This window comes from Macrobrachium nipponense, chromosome 37 (genome assembly GCF_015104395.2).
Source record: "Macrobrachium nipponense isolate FS-2020 chromosome 37, ASM1510439v2, whole genome shotgun sequence".
Classification (NCBI taxonomy): domain Eukaryota; kingdom Metazoa; phylum Arthropoda; class Malacostraca; order Decapoda; family Palaemonidae; genus Macrobrachium; species Macrobrachium nipponense.
Genome location: NC_061097.1, coordinates 49559671 through 49572553, shown reverse-complemented (window position 1 = coordinate 49572553; position 12883 = coordinate 49559671). Strand labels below are relative to the sequence as shown.

The 12883-nt window shown below is 38.8% G+C and overlaps 1 protein-coding gene and 1 long non-coding RNA gene across 2 annotated transcripts in view; one reads left to right on the top strand and one right to left on the bottom strand.

Moving 5' to 3' along the window:
• The window catches only part of LOC135209258 (uncharacterized), a 52827-nt gene extending 43982 nt beyond the window's left edge, over positions 1–8845 (bottom strand). The window contains exon 1 of the long non-coding RNA XR_010313333.1: positions 8374–8845. This is a non-coding gene — a long non-coding RNA (uncharacterized LOC135209258). The remainder of the gene's footprint in view (positions 1–8373) is intronic.
• LOC135209256 (homeobox protein prospero-like) overlaps positions 1–12883 on the top strand; it is a gene marked incomplete in the record, with an annotated part of 1606906 nt that overhangs the window by 1570193 nt on the left and 23830 nt on the right. Inside the window, 1 exon segment of the mRNA XM_064241965.1 lies at positions 9140–11434. Within this exon segment, the coding sequence (XP_064098035.1) occupies positions 9140–11434 (2295 nt within the window).

Below are 12883 nucleotides of genomic sequence, written 5' to 3'. Positions count from 1 at the left end.
AAAGAAAAACTTGAAAATGAAAGGAAGTAAAACAAAGGAAAACTTAAGAATGAAAGGAAACATACAAAAAAAAACTGAGAACGAAAGTAACACACAAAGGAAAACATTGAGTGTAAGGAAACACAATAAACCTTTGAAAATGCAAGGAAACACCAATAAACTCATGAAAAGGCAAAGAAACACGCCAATAAACTCATGAAAAGGCAAAGAAACACGCCAATAAACTCATGAAAAGGCGAGGAAAGACACCAAGGAAACACCAATAAACTCATGAAAAGGAAAGGAAACACACCAATGAAACTCCAATAAACTCATGACAAAGCAAGGAAACATATCAATGAAACTCCAATAAACTCATGACAAAGCAAGGAAACATTTCGATGAAACTCCAATAAACTAATGAAAATGCGAGGAGACACACAAAGGAAACTCCAATAAACTCATGAAAAGGCAAGGAGACACAAAGGAAATTCCAATAAACTCATGAAAATACAGGGAAATACACCAAGGAAACTCCAATAAACTCATGAAAATGCAAGGACACACACTAAGGAAATTCCAATAAACTCATGAAAATGCAGGGAAATACACCAAGGAAACTCCAATAAACTCATGAAAAGGAAAGGAAACTCCAATAAACTCATGAAAAGGCAAGGAAACACTAATAAACTCATGACAAAGAATGGAAACATATCAAGAGAACTCCAATAAACTCATGAAAATGCAAGGAGACACACAGGAAATTCCAATAAACTCATGAGAATGCAGGAAAATATACCAAGGAAACTCCAATAAACTCATGAAAATGCAAGGAGAGACACAAAGTAAATTCCAATAAACTCATGAAAATTCAGGGAAATACACCAAGGAAACTCCAATAAACTCATGAAAAGGAAAGGAAATTCCAATAGACTCATGAAAAGGCAAGGAAACTCCAATAAACTCATGACAAAGCAAGGAAACATATCAAGGAAACTCCAATAAACTCATGAAAATGCAAGGAGACACACAAAGGAAATTCCAATAAACTCATGAAAATGCAGGGAAATGCACCAAGGAAACTCCAATAAACTCATGAAAAGGAAAGGAAACTCCAATAAACTCATGAAAAGGCAAGAAAACGCCAATAAACTCCAATAAACTCATGACAAAGCAAGGAAACATATCAAGGAAACTCCAATAAACTCATGAAAATGCAAGGAGACACACAAAATAGATTCCAATAAACTCATGAAAATTCTGGGAAATACACCAAGGAAACTCCAATAAACTCATGAAAAGGAAAGGAAATTCCAATAAACTCATGAAAAGGCAAGGAAACTCCAATAAACTCATGACAAAGCAAGGAAACATATCAAGGAAACTCCAATAAACTCATGAAAATGTAAGGTGACACACAAAGGAAATTCCAATAAACTCATGAAAGTGTAGGGAAATACACCAAGGAAACTCCAATAAACTCATGAAAATGCAAGGAGACACACAAAGGAATTTCCAATAAACTCATGAAAATGCAGGGAATACACCAAGGAAACTCCAATAAACTCATGAAAAGGAAAGGAAACACACCAAGGAAACTCCAATAAACTCATGAAAAACCAAAAAAATACAAGGAAACTCTAATAAACTCATGACAAAGCAAGGAAACTCCAATAAACACGAAAATGGAAGGAAATTCCAATAAACTTATGAAAAGGAAAGGAAACTCCAATAATCTCACGACAAAGCAAGGAAACTCCAATAAACTCATGAAAAGGCAAAGAAATTCCAATAAACTCATGAAATGACAATGAAACTCCAATAAACTCATGACAAAGCAAGGAAACACACCAAGGAAATTCCAATAAACTCATGACAAAAGCAAGGTAACTCACCAAGAAAACACCAATAAACTCATGAACTGGCGAGGAAACACAAGGAAACTCCAATAAACTCATGAATAAGCGACGAAACACACCAAAGAAACTCCAATAAACTCATTAAAAGGCAGGAAACACGCCAAGGAAACTCCAATAAACTCATGAAAAGGCAGGAAACATGTCAAGCAATCTCCAATAAACTCATGAACAGGCGTGGAAACACAAGGAAACTCCAATAAACTCATGAACAGGCGAGGAAACACAAGGAAACTCCAATAAACTAAAGAAAAGGCAGGAAACACACCAAAGAAACTCCAAGGAAACACCAATAGATTCATGAATAGGGGAGGAAACATGCTAAGGAAACTCCAATAAACTCCTGAATAAGCGAGGTAACATACCAAGGAAACTCCAATAAACTAATGAAAAGGCAGAAAACACACCAAGGAAACACCCTTAAACTCATGACAAGGCAAGGAAACTCCAATAAACTCATGAAATGGCAAGGAAACATACCAGAGAAACACCAATAAACTCATGACAAGGCGAAGAAACTCCAATAAACTCATGAAATGGCAAGGAAACATACCAGAGAAACACCAATAAACTCATGACAAGGCGAAGAAACTCCAATAAACTCATGAAATGGCAAGGAAACATACCATAGAAACACCAATAAACTCATGAAATTTAATGGAACACACCAGGGAAAGCTTGAGTGTTTCAGGAAACAGGCCAAGGAAAACTAGAGAATGTTCCCGGGCTCAGAAAGACATCAGATATTCCCCTCAAAAAATGTTTCCGTTAAATGTCGTAGGAGTTCATTTTGCATATCATACACCGAGACTTTTGATATGACAGAATATTATACCGCGTGGATATTATCCTCTCCTTGCGTGGGAAAATCAATATTCCCGTTCTCTGAACCTTAAATATAGGACGAACAACTGTAAATGCATTGTGTGCTCAATTTTTATCGTAACATTGAAATAATTCATGCAGAATGTATCAGAAAATTTTTGAAGTTCGATGTAGGTAAAACTGTGCATATACTGTAATAAAATATTTGATGTATGTAGAATAGCTTATGCAAACTTATATATGTATACGAACTTCATTTTGCATAAGTTATTTGCTTAAACGATATATGAATTTGCGTGTCTACGTATGCAAGTAGTACACTTTCGACTAATCATTCTTTATTTTTCAAAATGTCTTTTATATATTTGAAGTGGTTCGGTGCATGAAGAAACCAAGTCGTAATCCCCCCTCCTCCCCTCCCCCCTCTTCACACCCCCCCACCCCCCACCCCACCCACGAGAGGTGTGACGGCTGCGCTCTTGCGAGTGTGCGTATATCCTCGCGCAACGAAAACTAATTATCCAAAGGGACAACTGAGCTGCGTAAACTGAAACATAAAAGAAATAGTAGGAGAGACTCGTGTTTCTCTCTCTCTCTCTCTCTCTCTCTCTCTCTCTCTCTCTCTCTCTCTCATTATATTCCGTATAATTTATATATGTATAATCTGTGTTCCGTCAGGAGTAGCACAGTCTCTCTCTCTCTCTTCGTAGCAGGTTATAATTTTTTTTAATTTTGAATATATTTTACTACTTTCTTCTTAACCTATTATCTCTCTCTTATCTCTCTCTCATGATCTCTTCTCTCTCATCTCGTCTCTCTCTCTCTCTTTCTGTGTGTTTCCCAGCAGGCGGTAATTGTTTAAATTTTAAAAATATTTTTCTACTCTCTCTCTCTCTCTCTCTCAGCAGGTTGTAATTGATTAGATTTTAAATATATTTTTCTATTCTCTCTCTCTCTCTCTCTCTCTCTCTCTCTCTCTCTCTCTCTCTCTCTCTCTCTCTCAACGTATTCATACAGAACAGAATATAATGTGTTTCTCTGAAGAGGTGATTTTTAAAAATTATAGACGTTTCAAAGAGTAATGGTAAAGATACAAATCGAAAATCCTTATTTCCATTCCGTTCTGTCAGTTGAAATTCTTGAAGGATGACGATATTATGTTTTATCATTATTCAGCAGATGAAACCTAACTCATATGGAAGAAGCCCACCAGAAGGGGGCCACTGACTTGAAATTCAAGCTTACAAAGAATATGTTATTCATTTAGGAAATACTTAAAAAGAAAATAATATCGTATTTACTTCAAAAAGTAAATAAATAAATAACGATATTAAAGTATTAAGATGCAATAAGACTATAGTATTATGGCAGTAGACCATTGCACTTGCGCTTTGAACATCCTCTGGTTTGAGAAATAAAGGACCTATGGAGTACTACCCGAGATTCCAAGTTTCTAATTGGATGAGTGTGCCCCTCTCAGTCCCTGGTGCCAACCCCCCACAGTCGATTAACCGTCAGATACATATCTCACTGCTTGGGCCACCAGCGGCACCATGGGATGTAACGGAATGTGGTCACAAATGTTCATATATATATATATATATATATATTATATATATATATATATATAATATATATATATATATATATATATATGTGTGTGTGTGTGTGTGTGTATAATATATATATATATATATATATATATATAGATAGATAGATAGATAGATAGATATATGTATATATAATATATATATATTATATCTGTGTGAGAGAGATTAAGAACTAACCAACCTAGTTGATTCGCAAGTTAACACCAGGAGTACAGAAGGTAGTGGTGAGTACCGACTCTTACCGATAGGGTCGAAGTCGTAACATAAATTTAAAGCCGATTGTTTATTTTTCTATGTCAAATTAACAAAGTTCCTTTGCCACGATAAAAAAAAAGTCTCAATATTAATCCGGAAATATACGTTTAAGTAATAACAAGAAATAAAGTCATTTTAAGACGGCAACCAAAATAAGGCCGGTAACAGGGAGCAAGAGAGAGAGAGAGAGATACGAGAAATTTCATAATAGCCTAACTGACAACTTTACCGGAGAGGATTGCCGGAAACAACGAGGAACCGTAACGCCTTCATTGGCTTTATCTGTGTGCGCGTGCGTATTTGTTGACCTGTGTGTGTTTGTGTGCGCGCGCGCATGTATGTGTGTATGTGTGTGTGTGTGTGTGTACAGTTTGTTGTTATTATGTAACTTGTATCGTTGAAGATACGCATGACATCATACGATTTTCTCAAATAATGATTATATTATTATTATATATTATATATATAATATATATATATATCTATAATATAATATATATTAATAATATTTATACAGATAATAATATATAATTATAGATGATATGTATATATATAAATAATATATAATAATATATAAGATAATTAATATACTATATTATTTATATATTTAGATATATCTAAATAATATGATATGAATATAAAATATATATATACAGACACAACACATATATATATAATTATATACAAATATAACGTACATGCACACACATTTATATAGATATAAAAATAGATACAGTTATGTAATGTTCCTATGTGTGTACCATATTATATATAATATATATATATAATATATATAATATATATATATATATATATATAATATACATATATATATATATATATATATATATAATAAATAATTACATATTTATATAGCCCACACACACATATATGCATATCTGTATCTATGTATATCCGCCTTACTTATAAAAATGAAGTAATTTATAGAATAAGGAAGTTCTTAGCCCATGATAAAGAAATTTTTTGTGGTGAATTAGCAAAAAGAGTTCTTATTCTAGGATAAGGATTTTGAACATTAGATTACGTCAAATAGAAACACAAGTAACTTATCTAGATATTTATCGAGTCTTGGATGATGACGTATGTTTTCGTGTGTATGTATATATATATATATATATATATATATATATATATATATATATATATATGCACTATATATTATATGCACATATATATATATATATATATATATATATATATATATATATATGCACATATAATATATATATATATATATATATATATATATATATATATGTAGGTAGGCGTATAATCTCCTCACATACCTTCATATAATACATACATAGCTATAAATCTAAGATAAATTAAATGCGTGGTTGTATTAGTACAGACATCTACATACTAGCGACAGCGATATCGCGTTCATAGGCCTATGTCGCTCAACAGAATTCTGCATAAAGACTAAAATAATCGATTGCAAATAAATGAGATTTACGTATCATAATTCCCGTTAAACTTCCCTTCCCCCCAAAAAAAAAAAGAAAACTAACTTTTTTTTTAATCACGTGAACGGTAAATGTTAAAAAATGTCGACAACAACAAGAACCATTCCAGAGACTGGAGAGCGACCCGGAACCCAGCGACAACCTTCCCCGGTAACGTCTGGCCAGCGAATGTCCAAGTAGCGACAACGACGTTTTGTCGCTGTACGAACATACGACAAAAGATTGTGGTGGGAGGGAGGGAGGGAGGGAGATGGAAGGAGGGGGTTTGCGGAGATGGGGACACACAAGACCGGCGTTGGGTTGGGGGGAAGGAGGGGAGGGGTTGTGGGGGTGGGGGGTGGGGGAGTAGAGGAGGAAGATCGGAGGGCGAGGGTTGGGGCGTGGGGAGGAGGATGGTGTGTGTATGTGAGGATGCCAGAATTGCCGGAGAAGAAGGAGGAGCGAAAGCAGTAAGTTTGGGAGGGCGTGCTAACGGCAGAGAGAGAGAGAGAGAGAGAGAGAGAGAGAGAGAGAGAGAGAAGAATCCTCACCGCTAGCAGCGTCGTCGCCACCACAGCTGACCAAAGGCCGACGATCGATAAACAGAAGAGAGAGAGAGAGAGAGAGGAAGATCCTTACGTTACCCCTCCCATCCATACCCCTCCCAACAACCATCCCGCCATGCCCCCCCCCCCTTAACTTCCCTTCCCCGTGGCAAGGCCTCTTCTCCTCTGCCTTCGTAATTCTTATCCGCTTCTTATGCCATTCAGAATTAATATTTTTCTTTATTTCTTTTTCTTATGACGCTATTGCAGGGCGATTGGTCACGTGGCCAAATGGTACTTTGGGAGAGGTATAATATACTGCACAAATAGTTACAATTCTCGCGGTTTCAGTTTCGTCGGTTTTGAATGATAATCATACATGTAATTATATGGATTTATTATAGGGAGATCCGCACCGTAGGCCTATTATATAAATAAAAATTCGCGAGAATGCTATATATCTTCACGGAAGTATATTATTATTGAGCGCTGACGCGTTACTTATAGTACAAATTTTGAAATTGAACGTGTATAGAATCTTTAAACTGCGTATTTAAGAATATCTTATCCATCTTGTCTTTTATATATACGTATAACCTTTGAGTACACATCTCCGTGTTGCAAGTTAAATCAAGTAGGGCATAGTATATATATATATATATATATATATATATATATATATATATATATACACATACATATATATAGTCATACATCAGTCTGTAGAGATTAAATTATAAATTAATCTCGCGTGCGTGCGGGTGTATGTGCAAAGAACGCACACATTCAGGTATGTATAACATACCTGGTTTGTATGTTACACATACTGTTTTATATGTATATCAACCAATTATATATGATATATATCTATATATATATATATATATATATATATATATATATATATATGTGTGTGTGTGTGTGTGTGTGTGTGTGTGTGAGTGTGTGTGTGTGTGTGTGTGTGTTTGCGTCTGTGTATGTGTGTACGTTTATTTGTGTGTGCGGTAACAGGAATAAAATAAGGCATTATTTAGTGTTGAAGTAGAGTTACGTAACACCGTTTTCATCAAAATATAGGTATAATATCGCAAGATTATATCTCAAGAAAATGCCTCAAAGGGAAATGATAGGACAAATACTTAAAGTAAGTCAATGCAACTGCTTGATACTACGGTTAGATACTGATAATTCAATGTAGGGTTAAAGACACTTAAACACAATTTCCACACAACTCACATACGCCGAATTTATGGTAAATTGAAATATTTCTGATAAGTCTGAATATACAACGTTTATATTGTAGTATAGAAATGTTTTTTACGGGAGTTAAGAATCTTGCAAGATCCTCTCTCTCTTTCATACAAAGTATTTAGTGTATAATATAAGTACATTTTATGTGTATATATATATGTGTATATACATCTATCTGCATACTTCGATATGAATAACAACTATAAATGCGCGTACAAGACAAGTACAGTTACGTGTAGTACATAAGCTAATATTGTTTTCTTTAGATATATACTGTATAAGTATATATCCATATACACACGAAGTAATATACATAAACGGGCACTTTTAATTCAGATCAGGTAGAAATTTAGAAAAATAACATTATCTTAAGATATCGTATATCAAGGCTATCGTAACCTGACGGACACTGGTGTCATTGCCCTTAACAAAAAAAAATGTAAATCCTCTGCTGATTTAACAGACGTGTCTTATATTTTATTTTAAAAAATAAAGAGGAAAAAACACTGAAGGGGAGATTTCTTACTCTTTCCAGCCTTGTCGAGCACATCGGTATACCTTCTTCGTACCGCACGCGTCGAATCGCTCGCTCTTTCGACGGCCAAGACGGCGGTGGTTGCAGTTGTTCTCGTTATTGCCGAATTGACGGCCCTCCCGTCTTACGCTCAACTTTTCCCTCTCGTTTTTTCCTTGGGAACTTCCTCGTGCCTCCGCGTCATTTTCAGAGTTCGTCAATCTCGTGTCGTCAGTTCCTACTCGTCATTTGGAATTTTTTTTTTTTTTTTAATTAGGCGTGATTATCATCTAAGTGTTGTTGTGATCGGTTAAAGAAGCAGAGATGTCGAAATGATGACTGATCATCAACATAATGCGGGAATGTTTTACTATTTTCACAAATACTAGTTACTTGTATAGTTTGATACGCGAGATACTTTTATGTCACCTAATTGGATAAGTTAGGTAGAGTTGTTTTCTCATGAACCTCATTGGTGATTCTGGTGAGGGCCACCGGGGAGGGTCCTCATTTGACGGGGGTGAGATTCTAACGGGTGGCGTAAATATGCCAGCGGTCGCTATTTAGGCGATGCTACATCCGGAGGTAGTGATTTTTTTCGCCGTTTTTCCTGCCTTGTGTATAGTCTTGTGTATTCAAGTATGTGTTTGTTTTGTATGGCACTCGTGCATAATTAATTTTCTTAACATAATTAGACATGATCATTCTTAATAACGTCTAAAGACGACGTCATTGCGCATCCTCAGCCTATTCACGTAAGTCTTTCTTACCCTTACAGGCGCACCGGATGAGCCAAGCAGCCTGGTTGGTGGCTTAAGGATTGGCCCTCGTGACGTAGCGCCACCGTATTGGCCGCCGCTACCTCTCGCGCCTCCCACCATGCATCCTCCGCCAATGGGCGCGCACCCTAACGCAATGGCTCAGGATGAAGAAACTGACTGCTTTATGCTAGGAGAAAAGCTGTTGAAGAAACCGAAACGGATCAGAACCCGTGTAGACGCCGGAGAGCCAAGGAACTCTTACTCGGCCTTCAGTAGTTTACCCAACTTGTGTGGTGTCAGTGTAAATGCAGTCAGGCCGGGTAGTGCTCCAAATCTCTTCAGTGGGAGTCAGTCTTTTTGTGGAGGACTACCGTTTGTGAACTATTTCAACCCCCCACCGAGTGTCACGGTGGGATCTCGCGGTATGCTAAGTGAGTTATTTGGCGGCCACACCAAACCCCCCCCTGTGGCACCTTGCCCTCCCGAAGACACTGTGGCGGCCACCATGGGCGTGTTGGACAAGGTGGTGACCAGCTCGAACGTGCATAGTGCCGCCGATGCTGTGAATTCTGTCATACGGGGACCTGAGCCAGAAAACGTTCTGTTGCGTGAAATCCTCCAAGGGCGCAAGCGGGATTTTACCATGGAGGAGATCGAAGCCGCTCGCTCGTTACACAATAATAATAATAGTTATAAAGGTGCGACGGACAGTGTCGAGGGGCCTAACGACGAGGCCACCACGGGGCGAGACGAGAGTGTGTCCGCAGAGGATACTCGCTGTGAATCCGAAGTGGAAGAGACCCTTAGTCAAAATAGCCCACGCACGGACTCGCCGGAGCCCAGGAAACGTTTGGAAAATATTGTGAGTGTGATCCGTTCCTCGCCCACCCCAAATAGTACGCCCGTGAATGGTTGTAAAAAGCGTAAGTTGTATTTACCGCAGCAGCACGAAACGCGGACGAACTTTGACTCCCCTTCGGAGGAAGGCGAGTCGGCCGCAGAGCCCGACAACAAGACGAGAAGGTTGGAAGAAGACGACGAGCCCACGAGCGAGTCTCGTCTGCCTGAAGCAGGCGAGGAAGGGGGCGGCCTCCAGATCGACCTGAGCGTCCGACGCCGATCCCCAGAACCTCAGCGTGCCACAGCAGCAGCAGCCTCACCAAAACCTCCTACCTCTACTTCCTCAGATTCTAACGATGCCTCTTCCTACCTCTTGGACTACGCCCAGCGGCTAATACGTAATCAGGAGGCGAGATTGCAGAGGGAAAACGACCTGAAAAACACGACGGACCTCTCTGAAAAGTTGCAGATCCTCCGTAACTTAAATCTCAATTCTCAGGTGACAGACCTCGAAGGTCTGGCGGACGTCTTGAAGACCGAAATCACAGCCTCCTTGGCAGTCATCATCGACACCATCGTCAACAAGTATGTCCAGCAGCGGAAGCTGATCAACAAACAGGCGGAAGTGGCCGCCGAGCAGCTCAACAGGGACATAGCATCTCAGCTGATGGAGAGATCGCGATCGCCGCGCTCCAACAAGATGCTCGAGAGAGGACCTCCTGGCATGGGAAGACTCAATGGCATGCCCGCCCCACATGGACCTCTCAACCTGTCTCCCTACCCTGGTGGCGAAAACAACATCAATAGCCTCAGCCTCCCACAACTCAGGCCCCCTCTCTACAAGCCCCCTCATGGTTTCTTCCCCGGTAATCTTCCCCCTATGGGGGCAATGGTTCCCTCCGGTCAAACTTCCCCCTACGGAGGAATGGAGCCCGAACAGGACGAGGCCCTGCCTCTGGTGGTCACGCCCAAGAAGAAGCGCCATAAGGTGACGGACTCCAGGCTTACGCCACGCACAGTGGGTCGCCTGCTGGAAGACTTCCCTCGCTACGGCCCCTTGCAAGGGATGGGTGGGCAGACCTCCCCGCGGAGTTCGCCTCCCCCTCCTCCAGTGCATCATAATCCACACCGACCTACCTCTTTCCCCCAGCCACCCCCGCTCTTGCCAGTCTCTTTACCTACCTCGGTAGCCATACCCAACCCGTCATTACACGACACCAGTTTGCTCTACCCCACCTACTACCCTCATAGGGCATCATCTCCGATAGACGGACGCCGTGAGGAATCCCCCGCAGGTCCTCCGGGCCCACCACATCCTGCACTTCTACACCCAGCGTTGCTCGCAGCCTCCTCTCCGGATTCCTTCTCCAGGTTCTTACACGGGCCAGATCACGATCGTGGCTCGGACTGCTCACCTGCAGATACACATTACGACGGCGTCCAACCTACCATATCCTTTCACGCAACCGAACGTAAATATCATGAGTGAACCATGTTTTCCTAGGCTATAAATCATTAATACCATTTTATTCCTTAAGTTTCGTGTGTGTGCTACGCCCCCCTGTCAATAAAAGTGAACTTGACTTATTTTCTATAGAACTCTTCTTCTTCACACTCGCCCTATGTTAAAACACGAACTGCTTCTTCATGTCCATGTACCAAAGCCTTTGACTGTCTCCGTCAGTAGCGTTTGCCAATCAGTGTTTGGTGTTATCAGGTAGCATTCGTATGTCACTAAAGCTTAAAAACTTATGTGTAAAACATTCCTTGCAAGCATGTGGTTGCTTTCAATAAAGCAGAGACTGATATGCATGATTAAAAACTGTCTGTTGAAAATGCCTGTTATAAGTATTTGAGTTATATATTTAGATATGTAGACATAATTCCTAAGTTAACAATTGATCTGTAGACTAACAATGAAGTAAATATAATAAGTCCTTTTCATTTACATTGCATTTTAAGTGTCATATGTACTAATTTGTAGATGAAGTTCTCGAACCACGTGCTTTTTTTCTCTCTCTTTCTTTATCATTATTTGCAAGTGTGGTATGCTTTTGTGAATGTATCGTCGTCGTTTTGAACTTGTGCTTTTTATGCATGTTAAAAGCACTTCGAAAAAATATGCTTGACGAATCCTTCATTTAACCCAACGTGGTCATGTAGACGTAGGCTTAGAGTCTAACTTTGTTCTTGGAGATATGTAGACTTGGAGCCTACTCTGTAGATGTAGACTTGTAGTCTACCTTGTATATGTAGACTTATAGTCTACCTTGTATATGTAGACTTGTAGTCTACCTTGTATATGTAGACTCGAGAGTCTACATTATCGATGTAGACTTGGAATCTACTTTTTAGATGTAGACTTGGAATCTATTTTTTTATATGTATAGTCTACTTCGACCTAATCACAAATTCCTTTGCATTAGAGCAAATTACCCTTCATTTAACGTAGATACAGCATGGTTCAGAATCGAATTCTTTCCTAGTATACTTTAAAACATTGCAAGAATAGAATTCTTTTTTTTATTTTTATAAAGATAGTTATTATATTTTGTCTCTATGGTGTTTGCATGTTATCAAAAGCTACTATGTTGTTGCTTGTGTTCTGCGTTCAGAGTTGTTTCATATTATTCGTTATCATTTTCTGCCTTCTGTATTACCGTTGGCTTTAGCTTAAAAAAAAAAAACATTTCTGTCGTAAACAGAATACACTTCCACATTTTGTATTGTTAGTTTCCTGTGTTGTTGGATCGGCTACAGAAGTCACTTAGTCGTTTTGATTAGTATATGTGCTTGGTTTGTACTGATATTAGTACCTTTAAGGCTTATTTTTTCTTTCTTTTAAGAGTTAAACCTCATTTTTAAGCTTTTGTGTCTTGAATTTTCAGCATCATACTTCTTTGTAGTTGTATTTTTGGCTA